Source organism: Neoarius graeffei, chromosome 3 (genome assembly GCF_027579695.1).
Source record: "Neoarius graeffei isolate fNeoGra1 chromosome 3, fNeoGra1.pri, whole genome shotgun sequence".
NCBI classification, from domain to species: Eukaryota; Metazoa; Chordata; class Actinopteri; order Siluriformes; family Ariidae; genus Neoarius; species Neoarius graeffei.
This window is the reverse complement of record NC_083571.1, coordinates 13,019,828-13,046,972: the sequence shown is the minus strand read 5'-3', so window position 1 is coordinate 13,046,972 and position 27,145 is coordinate 13,019,828. Positions and strand designations below refer to the sequence as shown.

The 27,145-nt window shown below is 40.6% G+C and overlaps 1 protein-coding gene across 5 annotated transcripts in view; it reads left to right on the top strand.

Annotated features, from left to right (window-relative positions):
* The window catches only part of mcm9 (minichromosome maintenance 9 homologous recombination repair factor), a 92,178-nt gene that overhangs the window by 59,627 nt on the left and 5,406 nt on the right, over window positions 1-27,145 (top strand). For 4 of the 5 annotated variants that reach the window (XM_060916423.1, XM_060916419.1, XM_060916420.1 and 1 more), the window contains 6 exons: window positions 7,359-7,478; window positions 7,577-7,751; window positions 11,717-11,919; window positions 19,845-20,048; window positions 22,759-22,841; window positions 26,359-26,504. In XM_060916423.1, the coding sequence (XP_060772406.1) occupies window positions 7,359-7,478; window positions 7,577-7,751; window positions 11,717-11,919; window positions 19,845-20,048; window positions 22,759-22,841; window positions 26,359-26,504 (931 nt within the window). Of the gene's footprint in view, window positions 1-7,358; window positions 7,479-7,576; window positions 7,752-11,716; window positions 11,920-19,844; window positions 20,049-22,758; window positions 22,842-26,358; window positions 26,505-27,145 lie in introns of those variants that run through there. The other variant, XR_009654286.1, reaches the window with a different exon arrangement.

The window sequence follows — 27,145 nt, the reverse complement described above, 5'->3', positions numbered from 1 at the left end:
ACTCAAGCGTAATTCATTCCTACGATGATGTTACATGTTTACATTTTCGCCATCTTTAGTCTCGCGGTAGAATACGTGTTATCTACAATGTAATTGGCCAAAACATCACTGATGAGAGCATGATAGCCAATCATAATAGTTCTTACAAAAGTACCCGCATCTGTTCTATTTTATCGAAACTTGCACATGTTCATCATCGCTGCTCTTCAAAAATACGTTTCTCTTTCGTATCGGCTTTTTTACTCAAAATGCCGAATACAATTGACAAGCGAGACGAAGCAAAGGTACGTGAAATCGATGCTGGTATAAAAAACAGAGAGAGGACTGACAAGCTCTTGTCTTTGGCCAAAAGGCTGAAGAAGTCATCGAAATGATTAAATGAAAATGATAAGTGACTGTGAACTATAAATAATTGTATAAAGTGTACATAGACATTATCCCATAAACTTAGCATTCGTTTGATTTAATACATTGAACATGTATATGATGGTCAGTAAATCTGAATTAATGCTGACAGTTTTGAAAACTTAACTATTTCAAAAGACTTTTTGAAGAATCATATGCAACTAATGAGGACATAGGGAGAAAAGGTCAGTCACCCTAAAATTTTATTTAATATATGGACATTTTGATAATTAATAAAACTTAAGTTTAATGTGAATTTAGTTTGTCGTTTTTGTTGATCATGAATTATAACCATACCCTTGAATGTAGAATGTGATTTTATCTTGAATTCAAACAATACTCCTATTGATTTGAAACATTTTCATGTAAATATATAAAAAAGACAACAGATATATTTTTTATCTACTACAGCTCAGATTGCAGGACAAGTGGTTTGTAAGGCCTTATTTTTCAAAATTTTCCGGGGGGGGGTCATTTATTTTATTCATTTATTTATACTTGGTCATTTATTTATTGAGGAAAATGATCCAATATTACATATCTGTCTTTTAAACTTATTTTTTTATTAATCAAAAACAGAAATCACAGACAGTCAGCAACCATACAAATACTAGAGACAGTAGACAAACACAGACCATAAAACAAAAACCAAATCCAAACAACAAAATGGGGGGGGCTTTGCTCTTCTCAAAACATCATAAGCGATACAGGAGACCATCTCCTTAGGAACTTCTCTTTCTGAAGCCTTAGGTTGTGAGTTATCTCCTCCATCCTATATATTTCCCATACTCTGTCTTTCCATGATTGAAATGTTGGAACAGCAGGTTTCAGCCAATTTACAGTGATCCCTTTGACAGCTGCTACTAGGAGGATTTGTAAGAGGTATATATCATCTCTACATTCAAAGCCCTGAGGGACCGCTCCCAACAACCCATACAGGGGCTCTTTAGGGATATCTGTACGAAAAATATCAACCAATGCAGAAAATATATCATCCCAGTATTTCCTCAGCTTTACACACGACCAAAAGGTATGAAGAAAGTTCGAATCACTCTCACCACAATCCCTCCAACAAGAACTAGAGGATGAAGATCCGTACTTCCCTGTTATGTATGGGGTCCTAAAAAATCTAACAACCATTTTCCATCTGAATTCCCGCCAACTATTAGAATATGTCACCTTGTGTGCCTCTGTACAAATTTCAGCCCATGTGTCTGGAGAAATATCTAGCTGAAGCTCTGTCTCCCATTTTAGTTTAATATATAGTGTATCACAAGTTTCCATACTCTGGAGGCAATTGTATAGACATGAAATAGTCTTCTTACAAAAGACACCAAGTTGAACCCCAATAAAATATTGTTCTATTGCAGATGGTGAGAGGATTCTTTCAGGATTCTCAAGTTTATTAAGAAACTGCCTAATTTGTAAAAATCTAAAGAAGTCAGTATTAGGAAGATCAAATTCTTCCTTAATTTGGGAAAAGGGCTTAACCCTGTTTGACTCAATTAGCTGATGAATATAAGTAAGGCCATATCTAGCCCAGTGTTTGAATCCTACATCTAATTGCAACGGCTTAAAGTTGGGAGTAGATTTAATTAAAGTTAGACTTGAAATTGAGTTTGCTAATTTGTATTTCTTCTGTACTTCCCTCCATATCTGAATGCTGTGTTTAGACCATATGCTTACCCTACAGGATTTCAGAGAAATACTTGAGAAAGCTAATTGTTGTAGAGTATATTCACACTGTGATACCTCTATGTCCAGCCATCTGGTGGAGATATCATTTGTGATCCAAGCCAGGAAGGGCTTCAGCTGTGCAGCCCAGAAATATAATTTCAGACAAGGTAGGGCAAGACCCCCTTCAGATTTAGGGAGCTGTAGCGTTTTTAGTCGTACTCTTGGCCGCCTACCTTGCCATATAAAACGGGAAATCAACCTATCCCAAATATCAAAAATGGACTTCGGTACAGGAATAGGAAGCATTTGAAATGGGTATAACAACCTTGGGAGAACATTCATACGCATGGATTCTATTCGGCCTAGCAAGGACAGGGGGAGAGATGACCAACGGGCTAGATCCTGTTTGATTTGTCTCATTATTTTATCATAATTTGCATTGTATAACTTGTCTTGTGAAGGAGTAATTATAATGCCAAGATATTTAATACCTTCAGCGGGCCAACGAAAACCACTATTATCCTTAATTTGTTTTGAAATACATCTATTTATATCTAACGCCTCTGTTTTGTTAACATTAATCTTATAGCCAGAGTAGTGTCCGAACAGTTTAACAGTATCCATCAACGCAGAAATGGAGCAAGGCAAATTCGAGAGATACAAAAGAACATCATCAGCGTATAATGAGATTTTATGTTCTTCGTCTCCTGCCATTATTCCAACTATATTTGAACTATCTCTAATCATTTGAGCAAATGGCTCAATACAAAGGGCAAAGAGCACAGGAGAGAGAGGACAGCCTTGGCGTGTACCTCTTTCAAGACTGAAGGGCTCTGATAAATGCCCATTGACCCTAACTGCAGCCCTAGGTTCAGAATAAAGGATGCGGATCCATGACACAAACTTCTTACCAAATCCAAACCGCACCAAAGTTTGAAATAAATATTTCCATGACACACGGTCAAATGCTTTTTCTGCATCTAAGGATAAGACCATGGCTTCAGAAGTCTGGGTGGATGCACAGGACATGACATTTAGCAGTCTGCACACATTGTTCCCTGAATAGCGCCCAGGAATAAATCCAGTTTGATCTGGATGTATAATTTCAGTGATATATTTATTCAGTCTACGGGCCAACATAGATGAAAGTAGGCGCAGATCTCCATTGAGGAGAGAGATGGGTCTATACGCGCCACATTCAGAAGGATCTTTGCCTTCTTTATGTAAAACTATTATAATGGCATCTCTCCATGATGGGGCCAGCTTCTTTTCTTCTAATATGCAGTTATACGCCTTTAGTAACAAAGGAGACAATATATCCTTGAAAGTTTTATAAAACTCGTTTACATACCCATCAGGGCCAGGGGTTTTATTATTCTTAAGATCTTTAATAACCTCCTCCAGTTCATTAAGGGCAATAGGCCGATCCAACTCCTCTTTTACGCCATCAGGCAGTTGTGTAATATTAATTTGGTCTAGAAAGTTTTGGATCTCACTTTCACAAGTGGAGACCCCTGAATTGGTGTATAGAGACTTATAAAAGTTAGCAAATGCTTCAGAAATTTGTACTGGATCTGTCAACATTGTGGGAGGGGTGTTTATTTTAATTTTTGTCACGACCCTGGAGGATTGTTGTTTTCTTAATTGAAATGCAAGTAAACGGCTCGCCCTTGCCCCATGTTCATAGTATCTCTGTCTAGTAAACCGTAAACACCGCTCTGCTTTGTCAGTAAATAAAGAGTCTAGTAATCTGCGTGTATTCATCAGTGATTCCGATATCTCTGTGGATTGTGTAATTTTATGTTGTTGCTCAAGATTCTTAATTTTACTTTCTAACCTTTTACGTTCAGAATCTTTTTCCTTCTTTTTGACGCTGCAAAAAGCTATAATACGACCCCTTAAATATGCCTTTGCACAGTCCCATAATATTAATGGGGAGGTCTCCGGAAGAGAATTTAACTCCAAATAATAGTTTAGTTCTGTTTTGACAAACTGCACAAAATCTGGGTTATTAAGGAGGGATGTATTGAGTCTCCAGGTTTTTGATATGTTTCTCACCCCCAGATGCCAATCCACCAGTACTGGGGAATGGTCTGAGAGAGTGACTGGAAGTATTTTACACTCTGTAATTCTATGTATCTCCCCCCTAGGTGTAAACAGTAGGTCAATACGTGAATAGGAAGAGTGTCTATTGGAATAAAATGTAAAATCTTTGCCTTTTGGATGTTTGTATCGCCAAATATCTAACAAGCCCATTTCTTGACAATGATAATTAAGAGCTCTGCTCATATTGGCCCCTGACTTGGATGATGCTAATGGGGTTTTATCTTTAAGCTGAGACATTACACAATTCATATCACCACCTGCAATGAGAACCCCAGAGCTTTTGTCTAAAATGAAACCAAATACCTGTCTTATGAATAATGGGTCATCTTCATTAGGGGCATAAATGTTACACAAAGAGAGATGCATACCATCAATTATTCCATTTAGTAATATATATCTACCCTCAGAGTCTGCAAAGTGGGAGACATGAGTGAAATTCAGGCTCCTATTTAACAGTATTGCTACCCCTCGTTTTCTCCCTGATGCATGAGATGAGAAATAGACTTTGTTAGCCCATGTTCTACCAAGTTTGCCATGCTCAGCATCTGAAAGGTGTGTCTCCTGCAGAAATGCTATTCCACAGCTACTTTGTTTCAGTTGATGGAGAATCTTCTTTTTCTTCACAGGACTATGAAGACCATTCACATTATAACTAATTAATTTAACTCCCATCGCAGTGTACCAAAACCACAGACACACAGCACTTCAACTGGCACCTTGAGAAATAATTGTAGAGCAAATACGGGGGGGGGGATACATCATAATAAAAAAACAACAACAACAACAAAAAAGTAATGATTTGCTGATTGTACATAAGTGCCAAAATTGTTTTGAGCATAATAACAAAACAAACAAATACCCCAAAGAACCATGAGGTAGTAACAAAAACAACAACAAGAAGTAATATTTCTTCATGACAACAAATGAAAAGGAATTTCCAGGTAGCCTAAGCACCACCTGGGCCTTCAGCGTTAGATGTTCACCGCTGGGTGGGAGGCTAAATCCCACACTTACCACTATCAAGAGGTGCAAAAACCCTGTCCCACGACCATACCCACAATAAAACTGGAGGCTATATTGTGTAAAGTATGAAAAGTACAAAAGTGTTAGGCTATTAACTCTAAAAAAAAAAAAAAAATTAAAAATTAGGCCTAGGTTATAAGAAGAATGGACAGCTCGGACTCCGAATAAAAAAAGTGTGTGAAAGAATGGGACTTGGCCATTAAGAGAAAATAATAATAAAATACAGTAAAGAATAGGCATAGCCAAATAATAATAGCCAATAAACAGAAGATGCTCTAATAAGATTAGACTGAAATCGTCTATATCAATTAACAAAAACAACGGCCCATTGTCCATACATAGCCTGTAGTAAGGTAGCCTGTATAACAACAATGCTGAATGCTGGAATGATAAAATAAGTCCCCTTAGTTCGCCATAACAAGTGCATTACAGAAAAGGAGAGTAAACAAGTTATAGTAACATTAAAGACACCACTGTACTTGTCCCTATTCTAGACTATTTGAAACGGTCTCACCAAGTCCGCCAAGAAATCCTTCCATCACATTAAGAAGTTTACGATCCACACGCGCACGATTACTCCTCACGCCAGACACATTCCATCCCAAGCGGTGCAGGTCTTTCTCCAGACGTTCCTCTTCGGATAGCGCTGAATATTACATATCTGTGAGTGGCAAAAGTATGTGAACCTCTCGGATTAACAGTTAATTTGAAGGTGAAATTAGAGTCAGGTGTTTTCAATCAGTGGGATGACAATCAGGTGTGAGTGGGCACCCTGTTTTATTTAAAGAACAGGGATCTATCAAAGTCTGATCTTCACAACACGTTTGTGGGAGTGTATCATGGCACGAACAAAGGAGATTTCTGAGGACCTCAGAAAAAGCGTTGTTGATGCTCATCAGGCTGGAAAAGGTTACAGAACCATCTCTAAAGAGTTTGGACTCCACCAATCCACAGTCAGACAGATTGTGTACAAATGGAGGAAATTCAAGAGCATTGTTACCCTCCCCAGGAGTGGGCGACCAACAAAGATCACTCTAAGAGCAAGGCTTGTAATAGTCGGCGAGGTCACAAAGGACCCCAGGGTAACTTCTAAGCAACTGAAGGCCTCTCTCACATTGGCTAATGTTAATATTCATGATTCCACCATCAGGAGAACACTGAACAACAATGGTGTGCATAGCAGGGTTGCAAGGAGAAAGCCACTGCTCTCCAAGAAGAACATTGCTGCTCATCTACAGTTTGCTAAAGATCATGTGGACAAGCCAGAAATGTTTTGTGGATGGAGGAGACCAAAATAGAACTTTTTGGTTTAAATGAGAAGCATTATGTTTGGAGAAAGGAAAACACTGCATTCCAGCATAAGAACCTTATCCCATCTGTGAAACATGGTGGTGGTAGTATCATGGTTTGGGCCTGTTTTGCTGCATCTGGGCCAGGATGGCTTGCCATCATTGATGGAACAATGAATTCTGAATTATACCAGTGAATTCTAAAGGAAAATGTCAGGGCATCTGTCCATGAACTGAATTTCAAGAGAAGGTGGGTCATGCAGCAAGACAACGACCCTAAGCACACAAGTCGTTCTACCAAAGAATGGTTAAAGAAGAATAAAGTTAATGTTTTGGAATGGCCAAGTCAAAGTCCTGACCTTAATACAAACGACATGTTGTGGAAGGTCCTGAAGCGAGCAATTCATGTGAAGAAACCCACCAACATCCCAGAGTTGAAGCTGTTCTGTACGGAGGAATGGGCTAAAATTCCTCCAAGCCAGTGTGCAGGACTGATCAACAGTTACCGCAAACGTTTAGTTGCAGTTATTGCTGCACGAGGGGGTCACACCAGATACTGAAAGCAAAGGTTCACATACTTTTGCCACTCACAGATATGTAATATTGGATCATTTTCCTCAATAAATAAATGACCAAGTATAATATTTTTGTCTCATTTGTTTAACTAGGTTCCCTTTATCTACTTTTAGGACTTGTGTGAAAATCTGATAATGTTTTAGGTCATTATGCAGAAATATAGAAAATTCTAAAGGGTTCACAAACTTTCAAGTACCTCTGTATATTTATACACCATTCTGACCAATCAAAATTGAGAATTCAGCAGCTCTCTCGTTCAGTAAAGATGTTGCTTTTTGGCAGGTGAGTCTCACCTCTTGCTTGTGGGTGATCCAGGCACTGGAAAATCTCAGTTTCTGAAGTACGCAGCAAAAATCACGCCACGCTCGGTCCTCACTGCTGGCATCGGCTCCACTAATGCAGGTGCTGACTCGGGTTTTACTGTAAATATTGTACCTTTACATCTACAGAAGTGAGCAGTCAGGTGTCTGATACTGTGTGTGTGTGTGTGAGATCATTAGGGCTGACGGTAGCAGCAGTGAAGGACTCTGGAGAGTGGCACCTGGAGGCAGGAGCGCTGGTTCTCTCTGACGGAGGCCTGTGCTGCATCGATGAGTTTAACAGCATTAAGGAACATGACCGCACCAGCATCCACGAGGCCATGGAGCAGCAGACCATCAGCGTGGCGAAAGCTGGGTTAGCAACACTACGCTCTGTCTTAAACCTGCACCAACCTCAACAACTATAGTGCTTTTCTACTTTTTACTACATGTCACTGTGTGTAAGATCCTGTGCTGCAGCACCACACCAGAAACATTTTCTGTTTTTCACTGAGCTTTATGATGCACAAAAAAATGACACTCCATACACGCACTGGACTGTGATTAGGTCTGAGTCTGCTTAGATTAGCCTGTACGAAATGGCACATTACAGCTGGCCTTGTGCAAGTTATCACTTGAATCTGGAACAATTAAAAATTTTGGAGGTGTTTTGAGCTTTGATCTCGACACCATCGGAAGCCTTGCTGTGTTTGACGTCTCTACCCCCCCTGCATAATGTGTTGCAGTAGTACACATTATGCAGGTGTTTCGTGGCAAGTCAAATGTTAGCCTTAGCTCCACTACCCAATATAATAGCTGTCTTGCTAACGTTAAACACACCTGCATAATGTGTACTACTGCAACACATACAACACATTTGTCCCGTACTTACACTTTGTTGAATTAATTCAATATCATAGTTGCCACTGAAGTCCACTCGATCCTTGTTTACCGTCAATGGATCAGTCACTCGTCAAACAGTCCGCCAGAATCCGAGTAGGAAATGGCCGCAACAGCCTCCGGGGGAATCGCTGAGCGTAGCTGTCAGTCAAACACAAGTTAGCCAATGGGAATGCATTCCTGGACAGCCCACCCACACGTGAAGTTTGTGCCAAAACTGCAAGCAAAAAGTCAGGGAGCGCAAACGAGAAAGCTGGAATCGCAACCGAAATAAATTACGTCAAACAAAACCGAGAAAGACGCGGAACAAAAATAAAAGGTTTCTGAAGAGTAATAGACTTTTGTAATTTTGCACGATTACACAAATAATTTGTTTGCCAGTCTAAAAAAAAATGGACTTTTTTAAAAATTTTGATTTATCGTTTTTGTTTGATATTTCAAAAGTATTGTATGAACATTTTGGCACAAAATTGATTCCATACATGAGCTGATAGCCGATGAGGCGCGTAGCACCGAGATTGAGTGGAATAACTGATTCTATCCACATTCACTGGGTTATGCATTTTTATTTTAAGCAAATTCAATAACTAAAAACTTTATGCAAAATCATTTCCGCTTAGAATGTAAACAAACTGGCGAAATGAGAGGAGCAATTTGTGAAAAATGCTCTCATAATAATTCTTGAAAAATAAATTAAAAAAAGATACGTTCTTACCGTCAAATATAGCCTGGGCCCGCCCATCCTAAGCGTGACGCAACACGAGGGCCTGTTGCGAGCTTAGTCTGGCCAAGCAAGCTATCTCCAGCTCTTCCAAGCTCCCGAAAAATCGGGAACCAATCAACTTTGAGCATCTCCAACGGCCCTGGGTAGAGGCGTGTTCAAGGCACTGATGTAGTAGAACTGCGACCAGAAGCCATAGATTGTTTACAGAATCTATGCCGGAAGCGCTTCATTCACTAGAAACATTACAAACATGGAGCAAGTTCTCATTGAAAACGGAGCAAAGAGCAGCCCTGGAGGTATTTATTGAAAGGAAGGACGTTTTCGCCTTGCTCCCGACCGGCTTCGGTAAGAGTTTAATCTACCAGTTAGCCCCGTCGCGTCGCATACGTCAGAGGAAAGAGTGATGTGATTGGTTTAAGCTTCATCACAGCCTTTTCTGGCTTCGACCAGTAGCAAACTGAGGCATTTCAGGGAGGCGGGTCAACCACGGGCTCTGGGAAACGGTTGGGCTTAATATCTTGGCCAGACCAATAGCTCGGAGAGCTTTGAAGTCGCGTTAGCCAGGCTACATCAAATACTTCTTATTCCATATTTAGTTTTTTGGGTTTTCTTCCGCCACTGACTGGGCTGGAGTGGAACAGGAGATATTGGAGTGGGAACGATATATATATATATATATATATATATATATATATATATATATATATATATATATATATATATTTTTAGCTACTTCTGTTTCTTTTAAATACTTGATAACGATTTTACGGGTTTTGTTTTCGAGTAGACTTTTTATTTCGTCCTCAGTTGGTTCAGCAAGACGCACCGCCATTTTGTTTTAGTCTACTCACGGTATATGAGCTGATATCCTAGTAGTAGAGTCGCCAATCAGAGCGCACGATTGCTCATGTCCAGTGAACGTGGATAGAATATTTTGAGTTAATTAATCGGTGAATGATGGAATTAGACAAGTACATCGCTGTAAACAGGACTGAAAATGTTCAGGTAAAAATGCTCTCCTGGCATTGTTGGTTTTTGAACTACTGCTGCTGCTTTCTTCTTTCAGCTGCTCCCATTAGGCATCACCACAGCGGCTCATCATGATCTGCGTATTTGATTTGGCATAGGTTTTTCCATCGGATGCCCTTCCTGACACAACCCTCCCCAGTCTATCCGGGCTTGGGACAAGCACGAAGTATGCGCTGGCATGTGCATCCCCAGTGGCTGGGTATTTTTACCTAACCTGCATGTCTTTAGACTGTGGGAAGAAACCCACAGAGAGAACATGTAAACGCCACACAGAAAGGAACCCTAGCAGTGACGTCCGAACCTGGAACCTTCTTGCTGTGAGGCGACAGCGCTAACCACTGCACCACCGTGCCACCTTTTTTGGTTTTTGCACATTTTCGCTACGTTCACACTGCAAGGCTTAATGCTCAATTCCGATTTTTTTGTGAAATCCGATTTTTTTGTGAGGTCGTTCACATTAACAAATATATGCGACTTGTATGTGATCCTCAGTATGAACGAAAAGCGACCTAAGTGTTCCGCATGCGCACTGCAGGATACGACGACGTCACACGCAGTGAGCATGGCCAGTGTTTACGGAAGTAAAACCGCCCGGTTGCGGTATGACCCATCCAATCTAGCTTGAATAGCTGCATCCCCCCAAATGGAAATCAGCTCCCTAACCTCTGCGTCCTTCCATTGAGAAGATTCAGAACCTTCACAGCCCGAAGCGTCCCTCGCATTGATGTCATGCGCAGGGGCGCAGATACGTTTTTTGAACTGGGGGGGACAAAAAACTGGGGGGGGGGGGAACAAAGCTGCCAGCAAACCAACCCCGATATGCCTGTCAAACTTGTTGTTAGTAACCATAGCAACCAAGCTCGAGCTCGCAACCTGTGCAGTCTGCGCAGCTCAACCAACCGAATATCAGTCTTTGTTTTGTTTTATGTGAGTTGTTGCAACTATGTATACACTGCCGTGCACCTCAATAAACCGAATGGTAATTAGTCTTTTGATTTTTCCGTGAGGTTTGCCTTATGCAAAGAAAGACAGCATAGACGTTTTTTCCTCCCTATAAGTGGGGGGGGGACCGAACGAGGTGAATTTAAATATGACTCGTCCCACCCTCTATCTGCGCCCGTGATTATGCGCCATGTTGTTGTAACTTTTTTGAGAGACCCGCCGCCTACTTCAGCGCAGAATAGTGACGTTTGTGGCTTGTTGATGACGTGTAAGTCGGATGAATACGACCTGGCGGTTCAGACTGAAGTCGCATATGAAAAGAGCGGATAGGAATCGGAATTAGGACCACATATCCAAACGGCCTGGGTCGGATTTGAAAAAATCGGATCTGTGTCGTTCATATTGTCAATAAAAGATCGGATACAGGTCACATATGGGCGAAAAGATCGGATTTGAGTCACTTCAGCCTGCAGTATGAACGTAGCCTTAGACACAACCCCAAAACAGATTCGAGAACAGTGAAAAATGGCTGTTTTGGAACCATTTCAGTTTAGACGGTAACAGTCCAGTGATCGTGTGCACTGCTATGATCTAAACCATTGTATTGTACAGCGACCTACACTTCTTCATCTCTCGACAGATGTTTTCTTGCAAAGCTTCCTGAACAGTCATATTATGGCTTTTATTTTATTATGAAAGAAAACTTTATCGGTCAACACTAATGATGCGTGTGTTCTCCCGTACAGAATGGTGTGTAAACTGGACACAAGGACCACGATTCTTGCAGCTACCAACCCAAAGGGCCAGTACGACCCCAATGTGTCCGTGTCTGTAAACGTAGCTCTGGCCAGTCCTCTCCTCAGCCGCTTTGACCTGGTCCTCGTCCTGCTGGACACCAAGAACCCAGAGTGGGATAAAATCATCTCCTCGTTTATCCTCCACAATAAAGGTAGCGCTCAGTTATCTCTCACGTTCTTGTTTTAAAGACATGTTACTGTAGCCTAGCAGCTACACTCGGGGAATGTTATCCACGACTTTCCTGCGAGAGACAATGGGGGAGGGGGGGGGGTCGCCATGACACACCCGCCTCTCGCAGATGGCAGTCTTTGCTTGGATAAACCAGAAATCAGCTGAGGTCGAGGGAGCTGAGCGGAGCTAGCTACGACAAGCATGTTTTAGTCAGAGAATAACGTCTTTTTTTAAATTATGCCTTTTTCTGGTTCAGCGTGTGCCATCGTCGGGTGCACAAACAACTCACGAAAGCTTAAAGATTTTATGAATGGAATCTATTTTGAGCACAAACGGACTCGTAAGACGTAGGGCTGTGCGATGTCCCCTTAATTGGCATCGACAATGTTTACAGTGCAAACATCGTGATGGACGATCATATCGTGGGCGGGGGGGATTTTAATACCACATTATTAAATATATTATTATTATTATTATTATTATTATTATTAAAAGTATTAGATACTCATCCGAGGCTTTGGCACGTAAAGAAAAAAAAGCGCGAGGTGATGTGGAATATTTGGCCTTGATAACGGATATGTGGTCCAGCTGCAACATGATGCCCTATATGTCAGCTACCGTACATTATGTGGACCGAGAGTGGGCAACGCAGTCCAAATGCCTGCAGACGAGTTTCATGCCAGAGACACATTCAGCGGACAATTTAGAAGACGCATTGCGCGAGACACTTGCCGAATGGAAAATAGAGGAGAAAAAGATCGCCTGCATAACAACGGACAACGGGGCGAATATTGTCACAGCCATCAGGCAATTGAAATGGCCGTGGTTAAGTTGTTTTGGGCACAATTTGAACCTGGCCATAACCAACTCGCTTGCACAACAGAGGGCCAGTACAGACCGAGCGTTTGGAGTTTGCCGAGCAGTCAACACTGCGTTTGCGCACAGCTGGCTTCGGAGAAATGAGCTGAGCAAAGCGCAGGTGGAAATGAACCTCCCCGAGCACTCACTGATCACGGCAAGATATTAATCTGCTCTAACAATGAAAGACTAATATTCAAACTATGAGAAGAAACTACACTTAAGCTATTACTCATTGTTTATTTACACCATATCAATTGAAGATGCGTTTCGGCCTTTAGTGCGCACTTGAACGCGCTAATTTTTCCAATTTATTAGTGTTTGAATTATTGCACCAGCTTTTAAAATCATGATTTAATATTGTTTTTTTTTTTTTACTGTCTTTACATTTATCAGAATCACCTTCATTCTTCCATTTGGTTTGACATTATGGCTTAGAGTGGACCATTTTGTGTCTGAAAGTAGGCCTATTTACCAGATTAAAGTTATTTGACTTCTGCCGAAGTCTGCGCTTCACTGCCGTTTGATAAGGTGCAATATTTCCCGACTGAAGTCGTTAATAGTGGCTATTTGTTTGAACAACATGACAAATTTTACATTAAAAGTATAGTGTAGGCTAAAAAATGAAGTCAAAATTTATTATTAGTAGCATACTGTATTTGTGTAACCACATGTTATGTTCACTAGCACGTCCCTGCACCATAGCCTACGTGAACAAGCGGTAATAGGATATTACTTTATAATGATTTATATAATTATGTATTTATATATAATTATATGTTCTATAATATATTTATATATTAAACAAAACTAACTAACTAAACTAACAAAAAACTAACTTTTTAGGTTAAATAGGCCTAGATGATACCGTATATGCATGTTTATGACAGGAAGGGGCGTGGTATCACGATGGTGGCTCTCCATCGTGATGGATGACCACCATCGTCGATGGACGATGGCATCGTCTATCGGCACAGCCCTAGTAAGACGTGTTGTCCAGCTCCATACACTGCTCATCTGTACATGCGATTCCTGTCTTTCACTAACCACTGCATTTTGGATCTGAATCAACAGCGTTAATTCCATGTAATTGTTGTTTAGACCAGGGGTTCTCAACCATTTCTGCTTTAAGGCCCACCTATTCATACTTGTACCGAGTCGGGGTCCCATTAAACAAGACCCCAATTATTTTTGGCTCATCTATTCTATTAAAATCTAATAATCTATTGTAAAGTGTATTAATGGGATGCAACATCACTCCCTGTTACAAATGGGAATTAATAAATGCAATAAAAACTATTTTTTAGATTGTTGGTATTGTATTTAAAACTGTATGAATGTTCCAGAAGCCAAACCCTGCATGCAGGGCATTCTCAGTCAAAAGGGATTAATGATCCAAAAGTGGAGTCTGGCCCATTCACACAGGAACTTATCGCCATGTTTGTGTCCAGCAAACGAGCAAGTTATTACAACCAAGAAGTGGATATAGAAACCACTCAATGGGATTAGATCCTTACACGTTAACAAAGAAGGATTTTTCCTCCTATGAAAGAAAAATTTACCACCTAAATTTGATGTTAGTAGAATAAATTTTGATCCTGTTGTCGCCGTAACTAAATACAAAGACAGTAGTTACCCATACTATTAATTAACTGAATGTGAAGATAATTAACAGATAATCAACAGATTTTAAGTTTTTTTTTGTGAAAAGATTATGTATGTTTTTAGTCTTTTGTATTCGTAATTACAACCCCGAATCCAAAAAAGTTGGGACAAAGTACAAATTGTAAATAAAAACGGAATGCAGTGATGTGGAAGTTTCAAAATTCCATATTTTATTCTGAATAGAACATAGATGACACATCAAATGTTTAAACTGAGAAAATGTATCATTTAAAGAGAAAAATTAGGTGATTTTAAATTTCATGACAACAACACATCTCAAAAAAGTTGGGACAAGGCCATGTTTACCACTGTGAGACATCCCCTTTTCTCTTTACAACAGTCTGTAAACGTCTGGGGACTGAGGAGACAAGTTGCTCAAGTTTAGGGATAGGAATGTTAACTCATTCTTGTCTAATGTAGGATTCTAGTTGCTCAACTGTCTTAGGTCTTTTTTGTCGTATCTTCCATTTTATGATGCGCCAAATGTTTTCTATGGGTGAAAGATCTGGACTGCAGGCTGGCCAGTTCAGTACCCGGACCCTTCTTCTACGCAGCCATGATGCTGTAATTGATGCAGTATGTGGTTTGGCATTGTCATGTTGGAAAATGCAAGGTCTTCCCTGAAAGAGACGTCGTCTGGATGGGAGCATATGTTGCTCTAGAACCTGGATATACCTTTCAGCATTGATGGTGTCTTTCCAGATGTGTAAGCTGCCCATGCCACACGCACTAATGCAACCCCATACCATCAGAGATGCAGGCTTCTGAACTGAGCGCTGATAACAACTTGGGTCGTCCTTCTCCTCTTTAGTCCGAATGACACGGCGTCCTTGATTTCCATAAAGAACTTCAAATTTTGATTCATCTGACCACAGAACAGTTTTCCACTTTGCCACAGTCCATTTTAAATGAGCCTTGGCCCAGAGAAGACGTCTGCGCTTCTGGATCATGTTTATATACGGTTTCTTCTTTGAACTATAGAGTTTTAGCTGGCAACGGCGGATGGCACGGTAAATTGTGTTCACAGATAATGTTCTCTGGAAATATTCCTGAGCCCATTTTGTGATTTCCAATACAGAAGCATGCCTGTATGTGATGCAGTGCCGTCTAAGGGCCCGAAGATCACGGGCACCCAGTATGGTTTTCCGGCCTTGACCCTTACGCACAGAGATTCTTCCAGATTCTCTGAATCTTTTGATGATGATGATATGCACTGTAGATGATGATATGTTCAAACTCTTTGCAGTTTTACACTGTCGAACTCCTTTCTGATATTGCTCCACTATTTGTCGGTGCAGAATTAGGGGGATTGGTGATCCTCTTCCCATCTTTACTTCTGAGAGCCGCTGCCACTCCAAGATGCTCTTTTTATACCCAGTCATGTTAATGACCTATTGCCAATTGACCTAATGAGTTGCAATTTGGTCCTTTAGCTGTTCCTTTTTTGTACCTTTAACTTTTCCAGCCTCTTATTGCCCCGTCCCAACTTTTTTGAGATGTGTTGCTGTCATGAAATTTCAAATGAGCCAATATTTGGCATGAAATTTCAAAATGTCTCACTTTCGACATTTGATATGTTGTCTATGTTCTATTGTGAGTACAATATCAGTTTTTGAGATTTGTAAATTATTGCATTCTGTTTTTATTTACAATTTGTACTTTGTCCCAACTTTTTTGGAATCGGGGTTGTATTTGTATCTGTACATGCACGACCCCACCGGCTCTGCTGATCAACGTATCGTGTTTTAAATAAAGTCATTCATTATGAGCTGGAAAATTAATCCATCCGTTGATTTTTCCGACATCTCAAACTACCTGGTGCTGCAGACATCGTTCTACACAGACAAACAGATGAAAACCTGGAAGAGCATGGAGGAGAACAACTTTTTTTATGTGGTTGGGTTAAAGATCTGGGGATCAGCACACTATTGTTTTTGTCTGCGTCTTTGTGATGGTTGCTAGGACGCTACAAGTTTTGGTATCGGGTGTAAATAAACAACAGCCACTTGATTCCCAATCCTCCCTGTTCTGCTCTTCCAGCAGATATCGCAGATCCATAGAATTTACCCACAAACGTATCTATTTATCGCGCGCTGTGTGTGTGTACTGCAAAAAAATTGAAAACTGAATTTGAGGAGAAAATTACTTAATACTCGTGAAATCATCTTGCTTGCATGGACAGATATTTTTACTTGATAAGACATCTTAGAATACGTTGGTTGCAATCTAGAACGAGGTTTAATAATCTCGGAATTGGTGTCTTGTATTCTTCTAATAGGAAATGCTGGATTATTTCAATTATTTCCAAGATATTTTCACTTGCTAAGATGTCATTTTTTGCAGCGTGTGTGGACGCGCACATGTGCGCTCTGTGTCCGCGCACACATGCGGGTTAAATGTAGAGGAGGAATGTGACAAAATAAAGGCTTGTTCATCTTGATTTACCCACAAATGTATTTATTTTATTTGAAAAGTGTTTCGCAAACCTGCTACCAGATTTAGGACACAACGACATCCTGAACTGTTTAGCTTCAAACTTGAAAAAAATTCGCAGCCCACTAGATGGCGCTTGGTTGAGAAACACTGGTTTAGACATTGTACATTATTCAAACATTGCACTACAGTACAGTCATTTCGCTGACGTTTTTATTCAAAGCGACTCACAATAAGTGCACGTAGCCAAGAGAATCCAAGAGCGACCAGACAAACAGCCTACAAATACCATCCAATATCTGGAATGATCAGGGGAGTTAAGAAGTTGAAGAAGCTTGGACAAATACTGTACATAGACAAGGAATTATTAAGTGTAGTATGTTTGTTTTCAAAGTTTGACAGCATCTGCAGTAAAATGGTTAGCCTTTGCTTCTTGAGCCTAGACATATACATATTGAGCCTGTATGGTATTTGACAGACACTTTTGTCCAAAAGTGTATCTCTCGGTCTAGTTCAGTACACACAACCACAATCATGGGGAAGACTGCTGACTTGACTGTTGTCCAGAAGATGATCACTGATGCCCTCCACAAGGAGGGTAAGCCACAAAAGGTCATTGCTGAAAAGGGTGGCTGGAAAAGGTGCACAAGCAACAGGGATGGCCGCAGTCTTGAGAGGATTGTCAAGAAAAGTTGATTCAAGAACTTGGGAGAGCTTCACAAGGAGTGGACTGAGGCTGGTGTCAGTGTATCAAGACCCATCACGAACAGACATCTTCAAGAAAGGGGATACAACTTTCACATTCCTAATATCAAGCTACTCCTGAGCCAGAGACAACGTCAGAAGTGTTTTATCTGGGCTCAGGAGAGAAAGAAATGGACTGTCGCTCAGTGGTCCAAAGTCCTCTTTTCAGATGAAAGTACATTTTGCATTTAATTTGGAAATCACGGTTCTAGAGTCTGGAGGAAGAGTGGAGAGGCACAGAATCCAACGTGTTTGAAGCCCAGTGTGAAGTTTCCACAGTCTGTGATGATTTGGGGTGCCATGTCATCTGCTGGTGTTGGTCCACTGTGTTTTATCAAGTCCAAAGTCAACACAGCCATCTACCAGGACATTTTAGAGCACTTCATGCTTCCATTTGCTGATGAGCTTTTTGGAGATACTGATTTCCTTTTCCAGCAGGACTTGGCACCTACCCACAGTGCCAAAACTACTACCAAATGGTTTGCTGACCATGATATTACTGTGTTTGATTGGCCAGCCAACTTGCCTGACCTGAACCCCATAGAGAATCTATGGGGTATTGTCAAGAGGAAGATGAGAAACACCCGACCCAAAAATACAGACACACTGAAGGCCGCTATCAAAGCAACCTGGGCTTCAATAACACCTCAGCAGTGCCACAGACTGATCACCTCCATGCCACACCGCAGTGATACAGTAATTCATGGTAAAGGAGCCCCAACCAAGTATTGAGTGTATAAATGAATATACTTTTCAGAAGTTGGACATTTCTGTATTGTAAATTCTTTTTTTTGATTGATCTTAGGGAATATTCTAATAATTTGAGATACTGGATTTCTGATTTTCATGAGCTATAAGCCATAATCATCAAAATTAAAACAAAAAAGGCTTTAAATATTTCACTTTACATGTAATGAATATAGAATATATGAAAGCTTACCTTTTTGAATTAAATCATGGAAAAAAAGGAACTTTTTCATGGTATTCTAATTTTTTGAGATGCACTAGTATATAAAACTACACTACCGTTCAAAAGTTTGGGGTCACTTTGAAATGTCCTTATTTTTGAAAGAAAAGCACTGTTCTTTTCAATGAAGATCACTTTAAACTAATCAGAAATCCACTCTATACATTGCTAATGTGGTAAATGACTATTCTAGCTGCAAATGTCTGGTTTTTGGTGCAATATCTCCATAGGTGTATAGAGGCCCATTGCCAGCAACTATCACTCCAGTGTTCTAATGGTACAATGTGTTTGCTCATTGCCTCAGAAGGCTAATGGATGATTAGAAAACCCTTGTACAATCATGTTAGCACAGCTGAAAACAGTTGAGCTCTTTAGAGAAGCTATAAAACTGACCTTCCTTTGAGCAGATTGAGTTTCTGGAGCATCACATTTGTGGGGTCGATTAAATGCTCAAAATGGCCAGAAAAATGTCTTGACTATATTTTCTATTCATTTTACAACTTATGGTGGTAAATAAAAGTGTGACTTTTCATGGAAAACACAAAATTGTCTGAGTGACCCCAAACTTTTGAACGGTAGTGTACATTATTAGTAAAAAAACAAACAAACAAAAAACCAGTAATACAGTTGCTCTACTCTGACATAGCCTACTTTCCAGATGATAGCTGCTGCATGACTGCAGGATTTCCTTTTTTTTTTTTTGTCATCAACGCCATCGCTAAGAATAAAATAATTGGCAATGTCAACGTAGCTGACGTCAGGCCACAACTTCTTCACGTCTCTCCATTCCGTGAGGGTGGACGGATGGGGCACTTCGATCATATTCTCCCCAGAGCGCGTCAGAAAATCGGACCCGCGTAACCATATTTTAGTGATCTTTGAGCTTAACTACCTAGCAGTTAGCGCTAGCTACAAACACACAGTGGAGCAGAAGAAAGAGACCGGCTTCTGCTATGATGCAGTAATGAATCATGGGAAAGGTCAGATCACCCTGTTATCTGTCTGGATCCTTCCGTGTAATAAGGGCATGGGCGTTTGCGATCTTTTGATCTTTCCTGGGATTGGCTCCAGATTCATTGCAACACTAACCAGGATATATAGAGCCCTTACTTACTTTTCTTTTTCTGCTGTATTTGTTTGAGCAAAATTGATAGCAAATGATAAAATGGCCACGTAATGGAAACAAAATCGCATTACGTTTTCATCATCGTCGTCTTTATTATCCTTGTCTCCCCGAGGTGTCCCGACTCAGCCTTCATCGTTATGGAGTATGGAGAAGATGAGAGCATACTTCTGTGTGATAAAGAGGCTGCAGCCGCGCGTCACGCAGGACGCCAACGCCATCCTGACCCGCTACTACCAGCTGCAGAGGCAGAGCGACAGCCGTAACGCCGCACGCACCACCATCCGCATGCTGGAGAGCCTTGGCCGTCTCGCAGAAGGTCTGTCCTCCTGTCTCGCTGTCTCACACACGCATACTAGGGGTGTAACGGCACAGTTCATACTGCTTCGGTGCAGGACTTTCTCTACACTGCAGGTGTGTACCAAATGCAATCTTTAACAGTAGTTAGCAGTCATCTTTTTTTGCGTGCGGAACACACTTCAAATCCGAGTTCCCACACGAACATATTTGTCAAGTCTCCGCCAAGCTGGCGAACGTCATGGGTGATATGAACGAGAAGCCAGAGCTTGAAGACCCGCCCTTATCGTTATCCCGTTGAAATACAACGACGGACAAAAACAAGTCGATAAGATGAAATCAGCGTGTCGACATTGTTAAGGAGCGATCAAGGATGCGTCTGGCAACACTTCGAACTCGAACACTCAGATATCGTCATTGCCAGCTGCAGATCTGTCGCTTCACAGGACAATGCGGACAAGTTAATTTTTCTGGGAGGGGGGAACTTTTATTTCTTCGAGAAGTTATCAGTGGTTTGCAGCAGTGTTTAATTTTTTATTCTAGGGTTTTTTGTTTTTTTTTAGTAGGTTGCATTTAAAATGTTGTTAAACATTATAAACTGTTGGTGTTTACCAGGCTTGTAGTACCCAAGTCCGACTTGGACTTGAGCACTGATGACTCGGACTCGTGCATTAATTGCATTCGGACTCGGATTGCTTCTTTATTTTTTTGTAACTTCTCATAATACTTTGGCGTAAGAGATTTATATCTACATAAATTTTTATACTAATTTCGTGCAAGTGAATGCACATTCACCTGTTCATGCATCATGTTCAGGAAAAAACTAACGTTAACGGCGCTAAAATGCCTGGAGAGACGCCGCTAGGATTGTCCGCTTCGCTTATACAGACTTCTCGTGCAGTGGGAAAAAATGCACTGCTGTGTGTTCCATATGTAGAAGAACTATCGAGGAGACGACGGGGACGACCTCGAACTTCAATCGTTATTTGGCAAGACTCCACCCAGAGAAGGAAGTGACACACTGTGTTTATCGCTCTGTTGATAATGGGCGGGGCTTGCTGAGCAAGGAACAAGCTTTTTATCTGTAGCCTGTTAACTAAAATGGAGCAGTCGAGCAGGAACGTTAGTCCAACGCAGTAGCAGAGACGCTTTCACATAAAGGCAACAACAGACACCGTTATATGGTGCGGGTGGAGTCTTGTTCTCGGACTCGACTTGAAATTTTCTTTAATGACTCGGACTTGAACCCTGGGGACTCGAGACTGGACTCGGACTCGAGGTTTAGCGACTCAACTACAACATTGGTGTTTACAGAAGGTTCATAATAAACAACCTGCAATTAGAGGTCTGCGCAGGACAGAATTTTCAGTCCAGCTCCTGCCCGCTCCAGCATTGTGCAGTCCCGCGCCTGCCATATTTTGTCCCGCTCCCGCCCGCAAATCCCACATGATGCAGACGTTCACGTTATTTCTCACGAAAGTTCTTGTCATTGGCTTGGGGAATTAAACATGCTGAGCTTAGCTGAGCTCTCCACTGACCGATCCTTCACCTAGCGCACGTAGCGAGGGTGCGCGTTGCCAGGCGGCATGCGCAGCTGAGGCTTTACAGAGATACCCATTGTGAGCTTCACTAGAGGAGCTCTGCTCTTCTGCCATGATCGGAGATCTCAAACACGGAAGAGCGGAAAGGAATCAGAAATGTACGCGAGATTAGACCACGTCCGCAAATTTAGGCATCTTAAAATGTTTTTATTAATGCCAAATAAAATATCCAGCACAAATGATATATGATAGACATAAATTAATAATTTATAAATTTTATTTTAAACACGTTTTTAGTTAGCGGGACTGCAGCTTATCACCTCTCCCGCCCGCGCCCGCATTGTGCACTCCCCCTCCCGCCCGCGCCCGCAATGAGCTTTCAAAATTTGTCCCGCGCCGCACTGCTTTGCGTCGGGTCCCGCCGGACTCCCGTGGGAGTGCAGGGCTCTACCTGCAATTTTATGCTGTGCCTTTTTAATTTGCGCTAGCAGCACTGGTGCAAATTTTTACTCACACTCAGGATCTTTCTTCTTTTATTATTATTATTATTTTTATTGGTATTATTATCCTAACGTTTTTTAGGACACTATTTCTCCCTCAGTTTTCAGCCAGTCCTCACCAAATTTCACATGAAGAATACCTCTGGGCTGAATTACGCTGCTGGCTTTTGGTGGTGATCCGGATCACCGAACCAGAATGATCCATGAAAAACGGGCTTTTTTTCCAATCACTTTGTCAATTTTCATGATTTTTTTTTTTTATTTTGCTCAGGGCGCAACTTTATCTCTTATCTCTTTTTATTCTCTATCTCTTACCGTTCCAGATCTCTAGGGTACAGTGACCAGACGTCCCAGTTTATAACAGCTAGCGCAAATTACTGTGACCTTCAGTCGCAGTCTCGATTTAGTTTCCTTTTACTGTACCAAAAATGATCCGAACCGTGACTTCAAAACTGAGATACGTATCGGACCAGGATTTATTTTATTTCATTTTATTTATTTATTGGGTGTCCTGTTGGATCCCAAACACACACGCACACACTGATTCCTCTGCCTTATCACTTCTCTTAATGTATATTTAGAGTAATGGCTCCTTTTTAAAATGCCAACTTGCATTAGAGCACTAATCAGCGCAAAAAGGGCCACATTGTTACTTCCTTTTTTTGTTTTTTAATCTGTTTCTGTTTTCCAGCTCATGCCAAGCTGATGTTCAGAGAGAGCGTGACGGTGGAGGATGCCGTAGTGGTGGTATCTGTTATGGAGTGCTCCATGCAGGTACGTCACCTCCAGGAGCATGAGAGTGTTATATAATATTTGCTCAGCAGCTTCTTTTCATTAAAGGACGTGCTGGGTGTGTGAAGGGGGGGCAATAAATTATGCAGAGAAACAGATGGGCTCCAGTCAGTAACTGTCGACCTACAGCAGTGTAGCCTGTATGATAAGATGGCTGACACCTGAGTGGATAATAAGAACAAAAGAGCAACACTGCTGTAAATAACCTCGACTCTGAGTTCGGCGTGTTTATATACCGTATTTTCCGGACTATACGTCGCTCCGGAGTTTAAGTCGCATCAGCCAAAAAATGCATTATGAAGACGAAAAAAACATATATACGTCGCACCGGACTATAAGTCGCACTTTTTTGAAGGGTTATTCTATCCATAGAATCTGTGATTGTATCTGATAAGCGGCGCGTGGTTACTGCGCGACTGCATCGTTTATTTAATAAACGAACAGCTGAGCAGTGATAACGCGGCCTTTGCCCTGTAAGTAGCCTAGTCTGATTATTTTAAATATCTACTACCATCTTTAATACTATCACTATCGTTATTACTAATAGCCTATATTATTATTATAACTAATATTAGTAGCCTATTACTGATGCATTAATCAGTTTGCTTTTAGAATATTTTTACCGGTAGGGCTTATTATCGCCCCATGGCTCTTTCATCTGTGTTATTAAACTGTAGTCATCATCGAGGAGTGTCATTCTTCATTTTTGTCGAATTTTATTTCATCAAATCAGAGGTCAAGTAGGCTATAGGTATATCATCTGCAAAGACAGGTACGGTAGTAAAAACAACCATCTAGTGAAAAAAAAAACAACAACCGCTTTTAAATCCCCTACTTAAATCCTTAAAATGAGTCATTTAACTCGTGTCTTGTGTGATCTGATCTCCAATGGTGAAATAAACCGGTTGTGATGAGTACAGTCTGTTATTTTAGAAGATAAATGTAATATATAATTTAATATATAGACTAATAAAAATTAATATTTTATAATATCACGACATATTACTGTCTGTAACTGTTTGTCACTAAAGCGTTTTCTAAGATCATAATGTCTGATATTATTATTATTATTATTATTATTATTTTACACACACAATAAGCGTAAAGTTATAGTAAACCATCCCCCGCCTTTTTTTTTTTTTTTTTAAGTCGCCGGACCCACCCACCTCCTGCGTTCTGGGACCTCCCACTTCACAAATTAAGCACTGCCTAAAATCACTACATAACTTATTTAAATAACTATAGGCCTATCATTAAGAATAAAACACAGGTCAATCAAGTTTATCAAGCTGATGATTTCACTCCAAATCAGCAAATCCATTGAATTCCTCATCCTCGGTGTCGCTTCTGAACAACTCTGCCTCCAGCGGCAGATGAAGCGCCGTTTCCTCCTCTTCTGCGTGGCTGTCGTCAGACTCAGCATCAGCTCCAGTTATTCCGCGGTGAAAAAAAAAAAAAAATATATATATATATATACGTCGCACCGGAGTACAAGTCGCATGGCCAGCCGAACCATGAAAAAAAGTGCGACTTATAGTCCAAAAAATACGGTAGTACATAGTTGTAATGAATTATTATTTTTTTTTGTACATTTTGATCAAAGGTTAAATACAGAACAAACCGAACTCCCATATTTTTTCCTTTTGTATACGGGAATATGCTTGTTTTGTGCTTTTTGGAATAAATTATCATTTCTACAGTAGCAACAGAACAGAAACTGCACAAACAAGATTGTGTTTTTAAGGTGTTTTTTTGGGAGGGGCAGGGGGTTGTTTGTTTTCTGTGAGGAGATGTTTGTTTGGCGTCTCTGTAACAGTCAGAGATAAAGCTTGGTCACAAGGTTTCCAGCACAGGAAAGTCTTCTGGACAGAGGATGTTTAAGAATTATTCCACGAAAGTCGTACATGAGCTGATAGCCGACGAGGCGCGTAGCACCGAGATTGAATGGAATAACTGTTTTATTCTACCCACATTCACTGGATTTTGAGAAACTTTTATTTTTTGCAAATTTGATAAATAAAAGCTTTATACAAAACGTCCGACAAAATCATTTCCGCTTAGAATGTAAACAAACCGGCGAAATGACAAGCAATTTGTGAAAAATGCGATGATAATTCCTGAAAAATAAATTTTAAAAAAAGATATCTTCTTACCATCAAATACCTTTATTCCATATTTTGTTGCTTTTTTTTATTTTTGTGTTTTTGGGGTTTTTATTTTCGAGTAAAGGTTTTTATTTCGTCTTCGGTTGGTTCGGCAAGACGTGCCACCATTCAGTGGCGTGCACAGACATTTTGGGGGGCAAGTGCTCTGGGGGGAAAAAAGGGCACTTTTTTGCGCATGTGGAACACCTTATTATAAAAGTCTGAGATTTAACCCTCCTCTTGTGTTCGGGTCGCCACTGACCCATTTTAGTTTTTAACGGTGTAAAACAACCACTTAATGTTAATTTATTACATCAAGGCTTTTTGACTTTGCCAGGAATCAATAGTTGAACAAAATAGAAAAAGAAATTTTTGTTTTCCTAAATCTGAAAATGGTCTAGCAAAAAATATAACACTTATGTGCAGTTGTTTCTGTATGCGACGGGCTACTTCACGACAAAATAATTACAGCTTGGGCTTAGAGGGCAAACAATACATTTTCACTCGATTCATGTGTTACCTGGCTGGTGGGGCAGGGGAAGAGCTGCCTGACTGCCCGATGTGCTGTCTGCGCTACGACAAGGCCGTGGCTTCCAGGACGCTACGCTGCTGCAACCTCACATTGAATGCACTGCACGCTTGTTCACGTGACAGAGCAAGAGAGACAGAGGTCCGGTGTGTGCGCGGAGGGGGCACACATCGGGACATTATTTTCACACGCTTTTAATGCCGCGGCTTTTCTAAAAGATCATGTCAACATTGGCCTCAGTAAACTGTAAAAAAAAAATTCAAAAGGGCACTTTTTTGGACAGAGGGCAGAGGGGCAGGTGCTTGAGCACCACCTCGTGTCTATCTGTGCACGCCACTGCCGCCATTTTTGTTTTTGTCTACTCATGGTATATGAGCTGATATCCTAGTAGTAGAGTAGCCAATCAGAGCGCGCCATTTGCTCATATCCAGTGAACGTGGATAGAATAATACACTTTGCAGTTTATCATTAACATGATGATGCAGTTTTCTTCTTAACTTTGAGGAAAAAAAGAAGTGGCTGGTGATGGATCAGTTACTGTATTTATAATTGCTGTCGCATGTTTAGTGTAAGGTTCATAACACTGAATGTATCTCATAACAGATACAGTATGATGTTATTTCATAAATGAAACAAGGATGTATTGGAGAACAGGACATTCGAGCCTGCTGATTGAATTATTTCAAGAATCTATTGAAGATTATTAAATTGACAAATCATTTAGTTCCATGAGCTAATAGTGTCTCCTGATTTCTTAGTCAAAATTGTCATTGGTGTTCCTCTCTGGAATTAGGTTTATTTTTGTGTGTGTGTGTTTTGGCCACAGGGTGGCGCACTGCTTGGTAATGTGAACGCTCTGCACACGTCCTTCCCTGATGAGCCTGGAGAGCAGTATAGAAGCCAATGCGAGATTGTTCTGGAGGGTCTGGGCCTGACTCACATCCTCAACAAAGAGCTGCAGAGGCTCTCAGGGTAAACCTCGTTAATGGAGTTCCCAGAATTATCCCTAATTACAAATACAAACACCTTTATTGTCATCAGACGTGCGCGAGATTCAGTGTACAGTACCGAGCGACATAGAAGGAATTAAATACAGATAATATAAACGGATAAATAGGCATGCGAGTTTCGATTTTAATACCCTATATATATATATATATATATATATATATATATATATATATATATATGTGTATATATGTATATATATATATATGTGTATATATGTATATGTATGTATGTTGTTTTTTTTTCCTTTATGAGCACTTGCTGCATATGAAACATGACACATGATCACCTTTATTCATCATGAGAAGCATTAGGCTGACCATATTTCTAATAAGCAGTAATTAAATCATTTAAAAAAAAAAATCTACATTTAATTATTTAAGACCGAGTTTGTGCCTGAACATTAAGGATAAATGACTCACGTGGTGTAGAGCAGGGTTGAGATATATATATATATATACACATACATGCATACACACACACCCCTACAGTGCCCTCCACAATTATTGGCACCCCTTGTAAAGATGAGTTCAAAAGGGTTAGAAAGCATCCACCTTTTGGTGAAGAAGTCGCCTCATCTCACACTGAAAAAATGAGGAAAAATC